The 20,562-nt window shown below is 41.4% G+C and overlaps 1 protein-coding gene across 1 annotated transcript in view; it reads left to right on the top strand.

Moving 5' to 3' along the window:
• Nucleotides 1-15,654: 15,654 nt before the first annotated feature.
• COL3A1 (collagen type III alpha 1 chain) overlaps nt 15,655-20,562 on the top strand; it is a 175,763-nt gene continuing 170,855 nt past the window's right edge. The window contains exon 1 of the mRNA XM_030210643.1: nt 15,655-15,885. Coding sequence (XP_030066503.1) covers nt 15,789-15,885 — 97 coding nt within the window. The 5' untranslated portion in view covers nt 15,655-15,788. The remainder of the gene's footprint in view (nt 15,886-20,562) is intronic.

Below are 20,562 nucleotides of genomic sequence, written 5' to 3'. Positions count from 1 at the left end.
AAGACAATTATGACCACTGTGGTCCATCCCATGATAACATCATGTATAGACTATTGTAATGCCCTGTACACTGGTCAAACCAAACAGAGTTTGTATCTGCTCCAACTAATTCAGAATGCTGCAGCACGACTGACAGAAGGCTGCAAATGGTGTGACCACATCATATCCTTCCTGCAAAAACTACACTAGCTACCAGTACCTTACAGGGCTAAATTTAAAACTCTATGTTTGATTTTCAAGGCCCTCTGACAAAATGAGCCAAAGTATTTAAAGAATAAGTTAGCCCTCTACACACTTTTGAGACTTCTAAGATCCTCTCAAGGATCATCACTACCTGTCCCCTCATCAAAAGAAATTGTACGATGTGATACCCACCAACAAGCCTTCTCAGGAGTAGCCCCAATGCTCTGGAATTTACTCCCAGAGGGGCTATGTCTAACTCGAGACTACCTCTACTTCAGAAAGCAGGTAAAAGCCTGGCTCTTCTCCCAAGTCTTTAATATAAGCCTATAACCTTTGGTCAAATGAGAAGTTTAGTCAACTATTTTCTTCTCCTCCATTTATTGACTTTATTCAAAAATGGAATAACACCTGTAGCATAGTTCTAGACAAGATAGCACTGATCAAAACCAAATCCAGATCTAATCCATGGTTATTTCCCTGGTACAATGTAGATTTCTTAGAAATGAAATGAAAATGTAGAAGATATGAAAGAATTTGGTACAAAACTAAAACTAATGATAATTGGATAAACTGGAAACAGCTCCTAAGAGAATACAAACATATGATTTCCAAAGCTAAAATTACTTATTACTATAAATTCATAGGTGAAACAACAATTATCGGTAGAACACTATATGCTTTAGTTAATTCATTGCTGAATACTCAACAGGTAGCCTCCATAAATGAATCTGTCCCTTCAGCGGACCAATTGGCCTATTATTTTGAACAGAAAATAACTAAAATAAAACAAGAATTCCATCTCATTAGAGCAATTCCTTAATTTACAAAATCAATCACAGTTTTCCTCATCTATGAATAGATTTGATCGACATTTCAACTTATCACATCAGACCAAGTCAATCATTTGCTTCGCAAATATACCAAATCACAATGTTTGCTTTACTCCTGTTTGTTTCGAACTACAGACTGATGGCTTTAATACCTCTACTAGTCAAAGTTTTGGAGGGGCTAATTACTCATCAGTTAAAGGAATATATTCAGCATCTTTAAATTCTACATAAATATCAATCAGGTTTCAGGCCCTTGTATAGTATTGAAACCATTCTTAGTACATTAGTAGCCAATCTTAGATGAGAATTAAACTTAGGCAACAAAGTTTTAATTCTCCAATACAACATGTCTAATGCATTTGATACAGTACATCATGATATCCCTTTAAACATACTTGACTATTATGGAATCTGTGGAACTGTCTTGAAATGGTTCTCTGGATTTTTAAAATCCAGGTCTTACCAAATTAAGCAACTGGGTATTATCTTGTCATCTTGGGTTTCTTGTAGTGGAGTGCCACAGGGTTCTCATCTATCACCTATTTTTTTTTTAAACATTATGATGATCTCTTTAGGCCATTTGCTAGAATCAAACAGGTTTTCAGCATTCATATATGCTGCTGATGTTACAATTAATATCCCATTCATCAAAGAATTACATGAGATTGCAAAGAAAATCAAAGTAGGTATCGACTCAATGAAATCCTAGGCTCTTAATTTTAAATTGAAACTTAATATTGATAAAACAAAATTTATGATAGTAACTAGCCCTTATCACCCAATAACCATCTCAAATGTTAAGATTGATAATGCTACTTGTTCTTTGGATTCAACAATGAAATTCTTGGCGATCTTAATTGATCAGTTTCTTTCTTTTGATTGCCTAATTTCCAAAGTAGTCTTGAATGTCTTTAATTCATTGTGGAATCTTAAAAGATTAACACCATTCTTTTCAAGATGAGTCTTTCGCACTTTAGTTCAGTTGTTAGTCTTAACCAAATTTGACTAAATTTATGCAGGTATTAGGCGGAGTCTCCTAAGAAAACTACAAACTGCACAAAACACGACTGCCCGCCTTATATATAGACTGCCACGTTATGTTAAAGCATCTCCTCTTCTTAAGGATCTACATTGGTTACCTATCAATGAAAGAATTTTATTTAAGCTCTGTGTTCTTGTTCAGATTCTATATGGTACCTTACCATCTTACATGATAGGTTTCATTAAGTTATTACCACAAAATGCCACCTCATCTAGAGAATATCTCATATTACATTTCCCAAGTTATAAAAACTTAAACCTACAAAACTATCCATAATGCTAATTTTTCTTACCAAATTACCAAACTCTGGAACTCATTACCTAAGTATATCAGACTCACAGTTGTTTAGAAGTTTACTTAAAGACTACTTCCTTAGATCTTTGTTCAGCTAATATGAAAAGAATTTTATTTAATAGTTGTATTCTTGTATTAATGTTAATTGTCTTGTAATACTTCTTCTTGGCCATACTCCTTATGCTCTATTAGAGTTAGACACCATGCATTATAGAATGGCACACAGCCAGATGTGCTCACAAATTTTAATGAGTGCCAATTAATGCTGCATTGAACCTGAGCTTTCTGACTATATATATATATATATATATATATATATATATATATATATATATATATATAGTTGGGGACATGATGAGTGGTACAGAGTCAGTTGGGTGGCTAAACTAAAAGCAAGTTCTTTGTATAGTTAATCAAGATGTAAGGAACTGGTCTAAGTTACAGTGGGTGTAGCAAGCTAGTCCAGGTGCAGAACAGGTGTATAGTCAGTCATATATAGTTTAGCCACCCAACTGACTCTGTACCACTCATCATGTCCCCAACTATATATATATATATATATATATATATATATATATATATATATATATGCAGAGTAGATATATCATAATTTATATATATATTGTGAGAGTGCAGGTGAAAGGGGATCCGGGAAGGCACGAAGAAAGGGGGTACAGGGAGCCGGAGAATCCCAACGGGGCAGATTTCATGTGCACAACACCCACATTCAGAAAGCTGGGCTACCGGAGGCAGAGAGGTTGGCTGGGTTAAGGAAGAAGGGGAGGAACTACCAGTCCCAGAATCCTTCTCTTCCCCACCCGGCTGTGCAAGAGTTAGGGGAGGAGATAGAAGATTGGGAAATGGTCTCTGAGGAAGGTGATGAGGGCCAGCTGGAGAGATTGGGGGCGGGGGAAGTTTGAGAGGAGGATAAAATGGAGATTACTGAAGGGCTAGGGGAGGAACAGATGGAGATTGGAGCCCTGGCTCAAACCCAAAAAGCTGCTGTAAGAGGGTGGCTAGCTGTACCTTGGAGAGACTGGTGGAAGACTGGAGGAGAGAGGCTGAGGCACTGGGGGAAATCTCTACTAAAGAGGAAACAGGTGCAGCCTGTAGGAGAGAAAGAGAGCTGGGCACAATTGAAACCCCAGCCTGAACCAGGTGGGAATAAAGCTGTGTAACCGAGCTGTAAGAAGGTGCAAGAAATACTGTGTAAACTGTTGCATACTAAAAAGATCTGGGCTGCAACCTACCAAGCTATTGGATTTTTCCCTCTGATAATGTACTGTTCCCTAAGTGTCATAATCTGAGCTAAAGTGAGGTGAAGTTATATGGACTGTTTTGAACCTGAATTTGACTGTGTTGAACCTGAATTGTGCTCTGGGCTGCTGGCCTAAACAACCTGGAGTGAAGGGTGTTTTGTTTGATTTGAAGCAAGAAAATAAAAGCTCTTACTTATAAACATTGGGCTTTGAATGTGCCTCTGTGAAAGGAACGGAGGGAGGAGGAAGTCCTGGGAGTTCGCAGGGCCTGGAGCAAAGGCTCAGAGGAGCCAGATTGCTGTGGAGTGAAGGCAACAGTCGTGCGGAGGAAGAGGCAGCGTTGAGCCTGGCTGACCCATGCACCTGTTCTGCACCTGGACTAGCTTGCTACACCCACTGTAACCTAGACCAGTTCCTTACATCTTGATTAACTATACAAAGAACTTGCTTTTAGTTTAGCCACCCAACTGACTCTGTACCACACATCATGTCCCCAACTATATATCTGCATTTCGCTCCTCAGCTATATGGTAAGCTGTACTGTTGAAAATCATTAGTATCATAGCAATTTTATTTGCCTATTCTAATTGTGTGCTTATTAGATATGCCATCACTATTATGCTTACATCATATTATAGCTCTGTTATTTGAATTTCAGTGCTGTTAAATGTGTATATGTTTGATCCTGTTTCATGGTAGTCTTATTATTCGGTTTCAATTTGCTGTTTTCAACTTTTTGTCTTTCATTGTATTTATGTTTATACTTGTAAATTGTACTATTGCTATGCTGTTAACAAAATTGGAAGTTTGATGTTAAGCTGTACCTACTGTACAGCACCTTGGGTGAATCTAATATAATAAAACGCACCGTGAACGTTCTGAAGACAACGTTCTGAAGTCACTCAAACACTCCCTGGCTGTAGGGTTCGTGGATTCATGGTGTGAAGCCAGCCAGCCGTCTCTGCCCCGCCCTCGAGTCAAACGTCATGACATCGAGGGCGGAAAAAAACAAACAAACGGATTTACCTACGTGGTGGCGGTTCCGGCAGTGTCAGGGAAGGAGGCGGCGCTCCCGACGTCTCTAGCCTTCCCTTTGCTGTGTTCCGCCTTCTTCTGACGTCAAGGATGACGTCAGAAGAAGGCGGAACACAGCGAAGGGAAGGCTAGACGTCGGGATCGCCGCCTCCTTCCCTGACGCTGCGCTGCTGGAACCGCCACAGAGGTAAATTTAAAAAGAAAAAAAAAAAGGGATGTTGAGGGGAGAGAAGAGGGTGGGCAGTAAAGTTGAACAATGGGAGCGGGAGGGCAGGGGAGAAATGACAGCATGGATGCGAAGGGGGGGCATGGATGCGAAGGGGGGGGGGGGAAGAGGGCTGGCCAGGCTGGGACATGGGAGAGAGAGGAGCATGGATGCGAGGGGGGGTCATGGAAGGGAGAGAGGGGAATTGCTGGAAAAGGATGAATGGAGGGGGCAGGGGACAGAGGAGCATGGATGGGCATGGATTGGGAGGGCAGGGGTCAGGGAGAGAGGGGAATTGCTGGAAAGGGATGAATGGAGGGGGCAGGGGACAGAGGAGCATGGATGGGCATGGATTGGGAGGGCAGGGCTCAGGGAGAGAGGGGAATTGCTGGATAGGGATGAATGGAGGGGGCAGGGGACAGAGGAGCATGGATGGGCATGGATTGGGAGGGCAGGGCTCAGGGAGAGAGGGGAATTGCTGGATAGGGATGAATGGAGGGGGCAGGGGACAGAGGAGCATGGATGGGCATGGATTGGGAGGGCAGGGCTCAGGGAGAGAGGGGAATTGCTGGAAAGGGATGAATGGAGGGGGCAGGGGACAGAGGAGCATGGATGGGCATGGATTGGGAGGACAGGGCTCAGGGAGAGAGGGGAATTGCTGGATAGGGATGAATGGAGGGGACAGATGGGCATGGATGGATATGGATTGCAGGACAGGGCTCAGGGAAAGAGGGGAATTGCTGGATAGGGATGAATGGAGGGGGCAGGTGACAGAGGAGCATGGATGGGCATTGATTGGGAGGGCAGGGCTCAGGGAGAGAGGGGAATTGCTGGATAGGGATGAATGGAGGGGACAGATGGGCATGGATGGATATGGATTGCAAGGCAGGGCTCAGGGAGAGAGGGGAACTGCTGGATAGGGATGAATGGAGGGGGCAGGTGACAGAGGAGCATGGATGGGCATGGATTGGGAGGGCAGGGCTCAGGGAGAGAGGGGAATTGCTGGAAAAGGATGAATGGAGGGGGCAGGGGACGGGCATGGATTGGGAGGGCAGGGCTCACACTCTCTCTCTCATATACAATGTCTTTCTGACTCACACTCTCACACACTCTGTCTCACACTATATCACATTCACTCTCTATGTGCCACACAGTCACTCACACACTCGCTTGGTCTCATACACTCACTCTCACAGAGAATCTGTGTCTCACACACACTCTCTCTCTCGCACACACACACACACTCTCTCTCAAACTGTGTCTCACATACACACTTGCACACACTCTCATTCTCACACACACACTATCTCACAAACACACTCACACCCAGACTCACTCTCTCTCTCACACACACACACTCACACTTTCACTCTGTCTCTCACACAGTCACTCTCACATACACTCTCCCAAACATACACACTCCGAGGAAAACCTTGCTAGCGCCCGTTTCATTTGTGTCAGAAACGGGCCTTTTTTACTAGTATCTTTATAAAGGCAGTTAATAAATTCCAACAAATAACTTCTAAGTGAAAATTTGGTGAACTTTCAAAAGAATTGCCAAATTTTTGTGATGTACTGATTTATATAGATAAGAACCTAGACTTTATTTTTAAAATTATGTTCAAATTCACAGTATGCTCCCAAAACAACCGGAAATCAAATCCAGATAGACAGGGCCTCTGTACTAAGTATTTTCCCCATAGACACAAAATAGGAAAATCTTTATAGTACATCTGGCTCATATTCTCATAGTCATAGCTCTGGCCTCAATTCAGTGTCTTTAGTGCCAATAATGTGACTGATCTCCTCACAGCATTAAACATGTATTGTACTGTTTCATCTATACTTTATCATTGTATTTTTAGTTTCCAAAAAGCTATTTTATATACATTTTATACCAAGTTATTTCATATTACAAAATCGTACAAAATTGCAACAAATGAAAAGTGGATCACCGTAATAATTTACTGAAGAACAGGCGCTAAAGGGAGTAATTCTATAAAGAAGGCACTAACATTTATACACCAAGGGAATTCTATAAATGGTGATCAAATACATCCATGAGAAAAAATTGGCAATAAGTGTGATTTAATAAAGAGCACAGGGCCTTTATAGAATAGTGCTTAGTGCTGATTCCCATAACTAACTTTGGGCATCAGACTTATGAGTGCTGAAATTTGGTGGAAATACTAGCGCCCAAGTTTTGGTTCACTGAGGCAGTATTCTGTAAGAATGCATGTAACTTTTCAGAATGCCCTTGACATATCCATACCCCTCCCATAGTCACATCCCTTATGCTCCATTAGAGTTAGACACCATGCATTATAGAATAGCACACAGCCAGATGTGTGCACAAATTTTAATGAGTGCCAATTAATGCCAATACTTGGTTTAAACAGAAATTTATTTAAACAGAATTCTTGAAGAGACAAATAGGCCAAAAACCTGATGCTCCAATATAGTAATGTAAGTTTTGCTGTTGGTGTATTCTAAAATTCTTAAATGTAATGTTTCACATATGATTTGTGGTCTCTAGGTAAACCACAATAAAACACAAAACAATACAATCATAGGAAGAAGGAGGGAGGGGATAGGGCAGAGAATGGTACACCATAGAAGGTATTATAATAGTAAGTTGGGACTATGTAAGAAAACAGGGGGTATGGATTACGTAACTAAGGCCTGACATGGATTTGTAACCAAGGATCAGTTAATGTTGAATAAAGCCATTGTGGCTAGCGCTAAGAAAAGCAGAAATCTCAGTATAGCATGGATTGGCTATAAGAAAGCTTTTGTCTCAAATTCCTGGAAAATGCATTGCCTTGAAAAGTATAAAATAAATTTTGGATTGATTGAATGTATCATGAAAATGTAGCAAATGACACACCACAGTTTGTCATTCCTAAAATCAAGATCTAGCAAGACATATTTCTGGGAGACTGTTGTGTTTGGTCATGAGCCCTTGGACCTAGGCTGAGGCCTAGGGCAGACGTAGGCCAAGGCCTAAGGCAGGCTGAGCCCAGGCGAGTACAGAGACAAAGGACTACAAAGCCCAGCATACTCATGGACACCAGAGAGCACCACCAGAAAGGAAAGATAGAACACTCATCGGGCTGCAAGGCTGAACTGGAACCCAAACAAGGAAGGGAAAAAGGAACAGAACAAAGTCCCAGAAGGGAATACTAACTAGGGTGCGCACCCAGCGCAAAACACAGTCATCAACAAAAGGTCACAAGACCAAACACACAGGTACTAACAGTACCAACAAGAGCAAAATAGAAGGTAAAATGGAAACCACAGAGAGAGGCAGCTCAGGGCTGTGCCACACAGCTAAGCGGAAGAACCACCCAAACAGAAATCAAACAGATTCAGCAAGTAAAGGGTAAAAGGGAAACCACACAGAGAAGCAACTCAGGACTGTGCAACAGCCTAAATGGAAGAGCTAACAGGAGAGAAATTCATACAGGTTCAAACAAGAACCACACACCCACAGAGGGTTAATGGAAACCACACAGAGAAGCAGCTCAGGGCTGTGCATACAGCTAAACGGAAGAGCTAACAGGAGAGTAATTCACACGGGTTCAAACAAGAACCACACACACACAGAGGGTTAAGGGAAACCACACAGAGAAGCAGCACACAGCTGAGCTACAGCACGAGGAGCCAGCTCTCACAGACTCAAACAGCAAATACAGGAAAAAAAGGGTTAAAGATTAACCACACAGAGAAAGAACTCACACTGTGCCACATGCACAGACAATGGACATTAATGCAAGAGCATCCTATGCAAGTAGAGGTAGGCTTAAATAGGGTTTGGCAGCTGACATCATCTGCCTCAGATGTCAACCCAATCCCTGATACAGCCAATCAGGACAAAGACCCTGTTGCTACCATGCTTGTCCCAGCAGGATCATAACAGACACTACCTGTCACCACTTTGTCTTTGTTTGGCACTTAATCCACTGAGTACTCTTATTAACTTTTTGTGTTATGGGTTTTGCTTTACTCCTAAAGATACCAATGTTCTAGAGGTTTATAGATGACCTGAAGCTTTACGGTTTCAGTGACCAGTAATTAGATGCACAACTTCAAGTAGTGGAAACTTCTCAGAAGACATCAAGATGACTTTTGGTCTGGACAAATATGCTAAGGCAACTTCCCTTAAGGGAATGTTGAGCAAAACTGAAACATCCTTTTGACTGATGACTTTGAAATAAAGAAACTTGAACAGGAAGGTGTGTATAAATATTTAGGAGAGTGGAGGAAGGAGCATCAATCAAACAAATCTCTAAGAGAAGAAAACAGTAAAGAATATTATAGGAGATTAAAAGTGCTTTAATATCACGGAATAAAGTATAGGCCATTACTCGTTTGGCAATTTATGCACTCTCATACAGCTTTGGAAATGTAGGCTGGTCTGTTAAAGACCTTGAAAAACTGGATGTGCAAACAAGAAAACTCCTACATACCCATGAGGCTACTTATAAGAATCAGTGTATTCCAAGACTGTACATTCCCAGAGCTGAAGGAGCAATGGATCTCTTAGAAATAGATTATACCTATTGAACTATTATCATAGGCCTCCAGGCTTATCATCAGATCCATATGCATGAGAGAAGTTGAAATGTGAAAGAAAACTTCCAGAACCCATCTCAGTCACTAAACTTGGACAAGTGTTCCAATGAATGGAAAGACTGAGTGAGAATCCAAAATTATCAAAAGGGAAGGAAGCAACAATTTGTAAGGGAGGAGAAAAACTCTTCAAGAAATTGGATCAGCAGGTAACATAATAACATGGTAGATGTCTGCCCTACAAGATAAACTTTAAGCATATGGTATGATGCAGTATAACATATCCATACTTAATCTTGATCTGTCCTTGCCATTTTTGGGGTACAGATGTAGAAGTTTGCCCAGCACAGATCATATTCCCCAAATACTGGAGATGCCATCAAAGCCCACTCCAGCCCATCAAGTTAGATCTAGCCATAATTGAGATGAGGAACAACAAGGTGCAGATACATAATTGCAGCAGAAAATACAAAGCATTACTCCAAGAACCATTCATTGACCAAAACCGGACACATGAACAGTTAAAGAGTGGTGAATTGTAACTTAAGGATAAGCAGTTGGTAGTTGCAGCCCAGGACAGTGGATTATAGATGAGATGCTTTACAACAAGCATGGAAAAAAAACTGATGCCACAGGCATCTATAGATTCTGTAAGAAAAAGCTGGAAGCAGTCACTTATCTTGCAGATGGCCATGAAGTTCTGGTGACAGAAAATCTCTATATTGAAAGGCACAACAAGGTGGCACATCTCATCCATTGGAAATTTTGAAAACAACATCACTGATCCAGAATATCATTGGCATGATAACCCTAAGAGAACCATGAAAAGGTTATGATCACCAGCTACATCCCCATTCCAAAAAATAAAAAGTTGAGTGCCAGGAAAGCGGACGTGGTGGTAAAAGAGAAGAACATTAGAATGGCATTGATCATAGAGGTGTCATTCCCAAGAGACTACTTGGTGAATCATATAGAGAGAAAAAAAGACCTTTAAGTATCAAGAAATGCACTCTGAGACCAAGAAAATGTAACAGAAAGATACAGAAATATGTCCCATTGTTTTGGGTACCACAGGCCTCATTAAAAAGAATTTTCAAGTGCACCTGCCTATACGTATAACATCTTATGAACTTCAGAAAGAAGCTCTCTTTGGCACAAAACAAGTACTATGGTGAACATTAGCAGTAAATTTGAGAGACTGAGATCATACTCCACATATCTTGGCTTAGGAATGAGGCTCATTACTCATACACAAAAATATCCCATTTGGAGACATTGGCCCTGAAAGCATGTTCTTTTAGTGATAGCTTGGGATACTGCTTTTTGATGACTGATAAGAATTGAGACAGAGTTCTAAATTTTGCATATCAGTGTAACGTTTTCCATCCAGTCGTAAGAGAACTGCTTGATAAAGCTGTATCCAATTATTTTTGGATGCTTTGCAAACAGAGGGGCCCTTTTAAGCCACACTAAAAAGTAGCCTGCACTATTTTTAGTGTGTGGGTTTCCCACATTCTGAGGTCACTTTTAGTGCAACAGTAAATGGCTACAATTTCCCAATTAGCATTTGGCCATTAGTGCATGAGCTCTTACCACTACCTATTTACAAGTGTTACGTTTATATTTATTAAAAACTTGCAATAACACCAAATACCAACATAAAAGGATCTAAGCGGTTTACAATAAAATCAAACAACAAGAAAATAGAAAATAACACCAAATTCAGATAGGACAGAAAGACAAGCACACACCCAAGATCATTCATACAAAAAAAAAAAAAGACTATAAACCAGGAGTCATACCGCCAACTGAGAGCTCTATGAACCCAGAGTCATACCACCAAATGAGGAGAGATGTATGTCAACCAAAGGCCTGTTGAAAGAAACAGGCTTTCAAGAATGTTTTAAACCTTTGAAAGGATTGCTCAGAACATATCAGTCCAGGAAGATTGTAAGGGCTCCCATGCTAACCCCATGTTAATCAGGCAGCATGCGGCAATTTATTTGCGCTACCCAATTAGCGCAAACATGCCCCTCGCACTAAAAAATATTTTATAGCATGAGATTGGTGCTTGCTGATCTCAGAACAATTGCAGGATGCCTGAGCATATCCCATAGTAGTGCTTTTTAGCATGCAGTACGCATGCGTTAGTGCTTACTGCTGCTTAGTAAAAAGACCCCAGAAGCTGGAAAAAAAGTCAACATTTTTTCTTTAAAGATTAAAAGTCAAAGTTGGGACTGATTCAAAGCCAATTATGGTCAATCAGATATCCTTCCTGCCTCTAGTGGTCGAGAATGGATTTAACCATTGAGTTCAAGCATTATCCAAACTAAGCCCTAGTAAACTGGCCCTTCCCTAGCAAGGCAGTACAGCTGTATGCTAAATTTTGGATGAGGAATACAAGTTTGCCAGAGTTTGAAAACATAATTGTTCTGTTCTTCAGCTGTATACTGTACACTGTGTACATTTATATGATTTTCAGTAACTTGTATATATATGAAAACAATAATTTTATAAGGTGGTTCCTGGTTTTACAAGGGCAAATATAACTTAGGGCTTCTTTTACAAAGTGGCATATAAGAGGAAGCCCATAGGAATTGAATGGGCTTCCTCTCATTTGCCGTATCGAGAATCGGTAGCATGGCTTTGTAAAAGAGGCCCGTGGTGGCTCAAGTTAGATGCCTCCATGCAGTGGCGTAGCCAAGGGTGGGCTGGGGTGGACCCAGGCCCACCCACTTTAGGTTCAGGCCCACCAAGTAGCAGCACACCTATAATGTGGCTGGCAGGGACCCCAAGCCCCACCACCCAAAAACTCCCAACAACTGTTTGCTGCTGGTGAAAATTTGCTATTTAAAAGGTATATGGGGGAGAGGGGATGTTTGAAAGACCATATGGCATGCAGGCGAGAGAGGGAGAAACCAAATCACTTGTAGGACAAGGCGGAGTTCTGCCCACCCACCTTGGGTCCAGGCCCACCCAAACTTGGGTGTCTGGCTACGCCCCTGCCTCCATGTCATGCGCTGAGTACAATTTTGGTAAGTGCATCTTGGCACCAAGATTTTGCTACAAAATACTAACTTAAGTCAGAACTGTCAAGTCTTCATTTAGGCACATCTACTTATGCTGTCGTAAGCTGGTATGCCTAAGTACACCATGCAATGCGTGCAACTTAGAGTATTCTATAAGGTGTGTGCATAAGTAGGAGACTCAACCATGTCCTTCCCATGTGCACCTATGAGTATGCTCCCTTGCAATTATGCTCTATAGCATTTATACACCCCTTTATAGAATAGTGTTTAGTGCCCAGTTATAGATTGCCCTTTTATAATGACACGTGGAGGGGCATAATCGAACAGCGCTGGCCATCTATATGGGTGGCCAGCTATATGGCCGGCGCCGCAAACAGTGATCCCGAACCGTATTATCAAAAAAGATGGCTGGCCATCTTTCGTTTTGATAATACGGTTGGGGCCGGCCAAATGTCAGAGATGGCCGGGTTTGAGATGGCCGCATCGATTTTCATCGATAATGGAAACCGAGGCCGGCCATCTCAAACTCGGTCAAATCCAAGGCATTTGGTCGTGGGAGGGGCCAGCATTTGTACTGCACTGGTCCCCCTGACATGCCAAGACACCAACCGGGCACCCTAGGGGGCACTGCAGTGGACTTCAGAAATTGCTCCCAGATGCATACCTCCCTTACCTTGGGTGCTGAGCCCCCCAAATCCCCCCCCCCAAGACCCACTCCCCACAACTGTACACCACTACCATAGTCCTTAGGGGTGAAGGGGGGCACCTACATGTGGATACAGTGGGTTTTGGGGGGGTTGGAGGGCTCAACACTTACCATCACAAGTGTAACAGGTAGGGGGGGGGGTGGACCTGGGTCCGCCTGGCTGAAGTGCACTGCACCCACTAAAACTGCTCCAGGGACCTGCATACTGCTGTCATGGAGCTGGGTATGTCATTTGAGGCTGGCATAGAGGCTGGCAAAAAAATGTTTTTAATTTATTTTTTTTAGGGTGGGAGGGGGTTGGTGACTACTGGGGGAGTACGGGGAGGTCATCCCCGATTCCCTCCGGTGGTCATCTGGTCAGTTTGGACACTTTTTTGAAGCTTGGTCCTGAAAATAAATGGACCAAGTGAAGCCGGCGAAGTGCTTGTCAGAGCCGGTCTTCTTTTTTCCATTATTGGCCGAAGCCGGCCATCTCGTAACGACGCCCCCGTCCCCCCTTCCATACTCTGCTGAAACGCCCCCTTGAAGTTTGGCCGGCCCTGCGACGGAAAGCAGTTGAAGCCGGCGAAAATCGGCTTTCGATTATACCGATTTGGCCGGGTGCAGGAGATGGCCGGCCATCTCCCGATTTGTGTCAGAAGATAGCCGGCCTTCTCGTTTCGATAATAAGCAGGATAGACACCTTTATAAAATAAAGCATAAGCACTGATATTGCACCTATCTTGCAGGCACAGACATTTAACTGCAAACTCCTCCTATACTCTACCACATCACCCTTATACCAATGGCATAGCCATGGGGGGACCTCCGAGGCCTGGGCCCCTTCCTTTGAACTCAGGCTCCCTTTAAACTTGTGGCACCAGATTTATGGCTGGTGGAGATATAGCCAAAGAGATTCACCGCTGAAGCCCCTGCCTGTACTTCCTCAGCAACAGGAAGTAGGCGGAGTGCTCTAGCCACAGATGCTGACACCTCTATGCATGCTCAGTTCATGCATTAAACTGAACATCACAGAAGTATCTGTTCAGAGGCAAGAGCACCTGTTGGTTTCCTCACTGCTCAGCCAGCACGAATGGGGGTTCCACTGGTATATCTTTTCAGCTGGTGGAACTTGAGCATCCCTGCCAGCAAAGGTATGATGCAGCAGCAGGGGTGTGGGACAAAAAGATTGCCCCCCCCCAGTCCACCCCCAGGCCCCCTCAAAAATTAAGTTCTGTGCCCCTGCCTTATATATGCTTATAGACAAAGTATGTGCCTGGTGCACCTACTTGTAAATGTATGCTATGCAAGATATGTGTATGTTTACAGAGTAGCACTTAAGTGGATTTTTGCAGTTACATGTATTTGTGCTCTTACATATGCATATATTTCATTATTCTAATGAAACATGCATGGAATTGGTGCATAACTGTTAGCATATTCTTCAGAGAAGTACTCTCCAGGTGTCTATTTGGGAGAAGAAACAGATTTTAAAAATATGTCAAATCATAGAAGCTGGAATTAAATAAACATAATCCTTGCACTTTGTATTCTTTTGTGTATGTTGCAACCTCCCATATTTTTTTTTGGCAAGAGATGTCTTTAAAAATGTAATAAAACTAAATTGTAGAAGTGAACATTTATAGGTTCCATCAGGGGCGTAGCTAGACAACAGATTTTGGGTGGGCCTAGGCAAGAATTGGGTGGGCACCAAGTCTTCTCCCCCCCCCCCTCCCAAAAAATATTATCTCAGCTGGTGGGAAAACGCTTCTTCCACCTTGGCAGCAGGCATGCACTGAAAACTGAGTATGCGCAGGTGCCATTGTGGAGAGTAGCATTTTCGTTACCATCAGGGGGAAATCTTCAGCTGGCAGAGCTTGGGATTCCCACCAGTTGCCACTAAACATGTTCTACTGTTGAGTGGACCTGAGCCATAAATGTGAGGGCCCTGGCCCACCCAAGCCCACCTGTGGCTACGCCACTGGGTTCCATACTATTTGAATATGTATTTCATGATTTCTATCTTCATGTTTTAGAAGGAAAGAATTGGCAGTTTCTTGATAAAAAAAAATGTTGTGCTTTTTAAGTACAGCTGTGTTGTTCTTAATGGGAATGCGCAATGTCCAGTTCCAGTCAGCGGTTAACAATAGAGCAAGGCACACAGATAAAGAAAAGGACAGTTAAAGCACTGCTCTGGCCCTCTGACTCTCTTCCTTTCAGTTTTATCTCACACACATGCACACAAACACACACACACACACCATTTTCCATGTATTCTGCTTCATTTTGGCATGCACTGAATAATGTAGACCATGTACAAGCCATAGGCAGAGAAAGTTTGCATGACTCCAGATGTTGCATTTGTCTGGTTTAGTACGAGCTGGCTTCTTTCTTCCATAAGGCCAAAAGAAATATTAATCATTCCCTTACTGTGAAGGGGATGGGTGTACCTCTCATATTTCAGAAAGGGGCTGGAAAAGAAGGGAAGCCAAAGTTTTCACTATTTAAGACCACAGCAAAAGAGGCACAGCGGCTGAGTTTTCTGAAGGGCCCAGTGCTGAAAGGGCAGGAGGTAATTGATGGTGGAGTTTTGAATCGATTGTTTTTTTTCCCTCTTTTTTTGCACATTAGAGTCTCATGTCTAATATTTAGACATGACGAGCTTTGTGCAGATAATCCCACTGCTCCTTCTTGCAGTGTTTCATCCTTCAGTTATTTTGGCACAACAACAAGAATCAAGACAGCCAACTGGTGAGTGGATCTCCCATTTGTACATTGCCCCTGCTTCCTATTTGGTATTACATTATGTTTCATAGAAATTAATTTGTTTAAAACAAATCTTTAACTGAGCTTATACTGCTGTATGTATGGGTCTAAAGATTTCATCCTATCTAAAGAAGAAGCACTCCCTTTTTTCCGTTTTAGTCTACATTTGGAACCTGTGTTTATTTTCGTTTTCTTACTTACCTATTCTGGAAAGCCTCAAAAAGATGCAGAGACTTTTAGGGCCATGTGAACCTTACACAAACCTCCGTTGCAAGAGCAGTCTTGAATGTATTTCAGTCCCATGCGGTGATGCAATGCCTCCAGGTGTTGTCTGGACTCTGGAGTACCCTGGTGATTGCATTTTACAGTGGGCATAATATCCTATTTCGATACTGACATGCATCAAGCACTCACCAAGTGAGTTTGACATGGAATATTTACAAAAATAAAATGGATCAAAGAGTTTAAAAATTTGATATTTTCCTAGTCTTAGAAACGTGTCATTTTTTTTTTCACATGGATATATAGAATTTGGTTTTTTGTTTGTTTGTACTACTTTCACTTTGGGGGTTTTGTTTAACCATTGGACAAAATCAGCATGGATAGTTGATACATGATGAAGAATAGTATGCAACACTAATATTTGCTAATGTACATGATGCTATATTATAAAATGCCCTTTTCTCAATGCAGAATAAAAGATTTAATCTGCATTATTTCTGCTGAAAAGACCAAAGAAAAAGATATTTTTCATTCTAGATTAGAGCTACTTAAAATCAATGCTACCACGGCCAGGAACGATACTGAAGAATAGTATATATGTTGTTATATACTATTATAGCATAGTATATTTTAGCTATATTACTTTTCCCCTTTGGTGTCATTGTTTAAAACCCTATACACAGCTCAAGATTTCTTAAGCCTTTCATTGCAAAAAAATGTTTCCAGTCAGTTCACTCTGGGGCTCAGTTTATTAAAGTTTTCAGCCCATTTTACTTCTGTGCAAAAAATTGTTTCCATTTTGTGCCACTATTCTCCCCTTTTGAAAATAATGAGATGGTTTTATTTCATCGCAGCAGTAAAAACTGGTACCAAAGTAACATAAACAGCTACCGCTCCTCCCCTCATTTTTAAAATATCATTGGACACCGTTTTTCAGCAAAACATATATATTTTCCACCAGAACTACCGTATTTAACATGAAACATTCAAAGCTACTAAGATAAAATCTTTGCAGGCAGAAACAACTGCATCCATATGTAGCTACACGGACGCCTGAATAAGGAACATACCTGCAATTCAGTCCAGTTCATTGTACTTCCTGTCTCTGAAAGTTGAGAATGTGTTAGATCAGTTTTGGCTGACTGTCAGAACGCTCAGACATGACTCCGGGCTATGATTATTTTCCTTCTTTCTTCTAACCACTAGAAAAGTGAGACTACAATGAAGACGGGTCTGCTTTGTGCTTTATTTAATGCCCTGCCCTAACATTCATTTCAACATGCCCTTCTTTCACACTCGTTTGTGCTGCAAATCATAAAAGTATGGTAGTATTGAGTTTCGAAAAAATACTTCTTTGTAAATACCACTAGTTTACACACGATATTGTGATACATTAAAGAATGAAAAGGCGAGCAACCATAGTTAAGAGTGAAAATAGTCATATCTGGTTATGTGTTGGAACTTTAATTTGCTCCCCAGCTGGAAATAACAGACAGCAGAGCTCTAGACAGAATGACTAGTTTTCCAAAGTGAAAAACTTTGGCAGAGCTTCATTATAATAAACCCTCTTTCACACAGAATAGGGCATCTCTGTTTTAGCAACGTGCCCTCTGCTGGTGCAAAGTGCCCTCACTTTCCATTATTTTTGAGCTAGCGTGTTTCCATACATCTCTTCATTTGGGCAAGACACTTCGTCTGGCCTGCTGCTTTTTATTAAAATGCTGTTCTGCCGGAAAGCAGGGACATTCAGATTTTTTTTTTTTTGTTACTGAATCCAGTTCTTTCTTTGACAGTACAGTGTGTTCCTGGATATCTGTCAAAAGTTTAAATGCTTCTTCCCAAAAGCATAGAGATTAAAATCAGCTGAAGAAAGATTGATATGTAGGCAAGATAATGAATTAAGCCCTTTATTGTCTATTTCTCACCTACAGTGCCATATAAGACATATAATGTTTTGCATACAATAATTTCTGGCAAAAGACTTTAGGTTATAGTGTATAATTAAAATATAAACCTCTGCCTTAACAAGGGATGCATTCTATATAGGAATTCACAAAATATGTCAGAGCATTCCGATATTCAGAATGTTTATGAAACGTTTCTTCTAAGCAGAACTTTAGCATAAGCTCTAGGGATAGAACAATATGTAATGGATTAGCCTTCAGTTCCATTCTCTCTAGCATATATGCATAATCCTCACATATGAGAAACTATACTTGTTCCTGGAGATATTTTATTAGCTTATATTTGGATTCACTAGATGTTTCATTCTTTAATGAAAATATTCTGATGGTTTGATGTTTCGGAAGTAAAGTACCTCATAGCACTGCAGCACTGTCAAAATTATAGATATTTCTGTAATATAAGGCAGAATTTCCTGTCTAACCACATTTCCATCTTACTAATTTAAAACTGTAGCAGACAATAATCAATTGTTTCCATATTACCTGAGAAAGAATCAAACCTACACTGCTAACCTGTCCATCTCTAACAGGCATCATCAACCATATCAACTCAGTCTTTTCCAATATTTTTTCCAAAGGATGACCAATGTTTTGGATTATTTCTACAGTCACAAAATCATCAAACCTTGTTTTGCCAACAAAAATCCAAATAGCATTTTTATCAAGTACCTGATACTTGGTTTAACCTCCTCTCTACCTTATTTAACAATGATAAATCTCTGTAGCATTTACCTTGCAATTTAAAGAGAGAGAGAGAGAGAGAGAGAGAGAGAGAGAGAGAGACTTGTAGAATTCCTGATAGCCTTGACATTGAGAAAGATAGCAGCTAGGTAGGTAGCACATAGAAATAATTTGGAAGTAAAATAGCTTTACATTTTAGAGGTATAATATCGCTTCTTAAATAAAAGGTATATGCAGTAATTCAACTATCAACCAACCACCAGTTAACCAATTTACTAAATTAATTACTCCACTCAACAGTAGTCCCAAAGTCAGATAAGTCCAGATATGCCACTTCAGATCTGCCCATTGGAGTCAGAACCATATTTTGGGCCATGCAGAAGAGCTGCTATTGAGGTCAAAGTTGGGGGCTGGGTGAGAGATGCCATCAAGATTGGAGTCAATGTTAAGCTGCCACTGAAATCAAACATCTGGGCAAAGTGAGGAGTGGGATAAGTGGGAAGGCAGTGGCAAGTCAAGCCTAGGTTCCATCAAGGCATAGCTTTCTTAGCCAGAGTCAGGATTAGAAGAACATGCAACCACCAAGTGGGACAGCCACTGCAGATGTCAGAGTTAGTAACTGGAGTGAGCAGAAAGGATCATTTCTAGGGTTAGAATTCAGAGGTCAGTCCCATCCGAAGGAGTCACTTCTGGAGTCTTTCTCTCCAATTGACCAGGTATCAAATAATCCCCCAACCAGGTCTCAAACTGGTTGAATAATAGCTGAGCTACTGTAGGTAACTAACAAATGATGTACAAGTACTGAATCTGAGATTTTCTGAGACTATTTTTTTATTTTGAAAATGGAGGAACTTTGACCAGCTAGAATGCAAAATGTGACTTCAGCTGCAATTTATCTGAAGGTATAGTGGAGGCCTTTTGATGAATAGAAATCCATTATTATACTGCAGCAGAAGGGCAAGGGTTAGTGATGCCAGCTGAGATGATAGAGCAGTCATCAATGAGAATCAAGTAGAGGCAGAAGGGATGTGAACAGAGAAGAAGAATAGTGAACTCCTAGTTGCACCATCAAGAGTGAGGAGGGATGAAGGCACTATTGGAATTTAATGATTCTGTTGGTAAAATAGGCAGGCTTTTCAACCCAATAGAGAAGTTAGAAATGTGAATGTGGCAGGTAGCTAATTAGGTTCTTTTCAATAAATTTAGCTAATCTGGTGAATTTCTCACACTTCTAGAATCTCCATTGGATCTCCTACTTACAGAACATGACTGGAAGTAAGAAAAGTGTGTTTTACCAGCACCCTGCCCATGCAGAATTCCTGATGATGCATTAATTTCCACATTAATAGTCTCATGTGGCAAGGGCCCAGGAGTCAGTGAGACTGTGCATGATACAGTGAATGGGAAAACACTAGGAGCAGGAGAAATGAAAGGAAAGCTACAGTCATAGAAAGGGAGGGTGCAAGTTCCTCTACCATCTTAATAAGTCTTTTTTTTTAATACCCCGCGCTTTCCCACTCATGGCAGGCTCAATGCGGCTTAGGTACTTATTTGTACCTGGGGCAATGGAGGGTTAAGTGACTTGCCCAGAGTCACAAGGAGCTGCCTGTACCTGCAGTGGGAATCAAACCCCAAGACCAAAGTTTACCACTCTAACCACTAGGCCACTCTTCTGTATAAGCAGATTGGATTGACTTTTTAACTGCTCATTGGTCCATTGGTTGGGGCCAAATTGGTCATAGAAAGGGAGGATGCAAGTTCCTCTACCATCTTAATGAGTCTTCTGTATAAGCAG

This window comes from Microcaecilia unicolor, chromosome 7 (genome assembly GCF_901765095.1).
Source record: "Microcaecilia unicolor chromosome 7, aMicUni1.1, whole genome shotgun sequence".
Lineage (NCBI taxonomy): Eukaryota > Metazoa > Chordata > Amphibia > Gymnophiona > Siphonopidae > Microcaecilia > Microcaecilia unicolor.
This window is presented reverse-complemented; position numbering and strand designations above follow the sequence as displayed.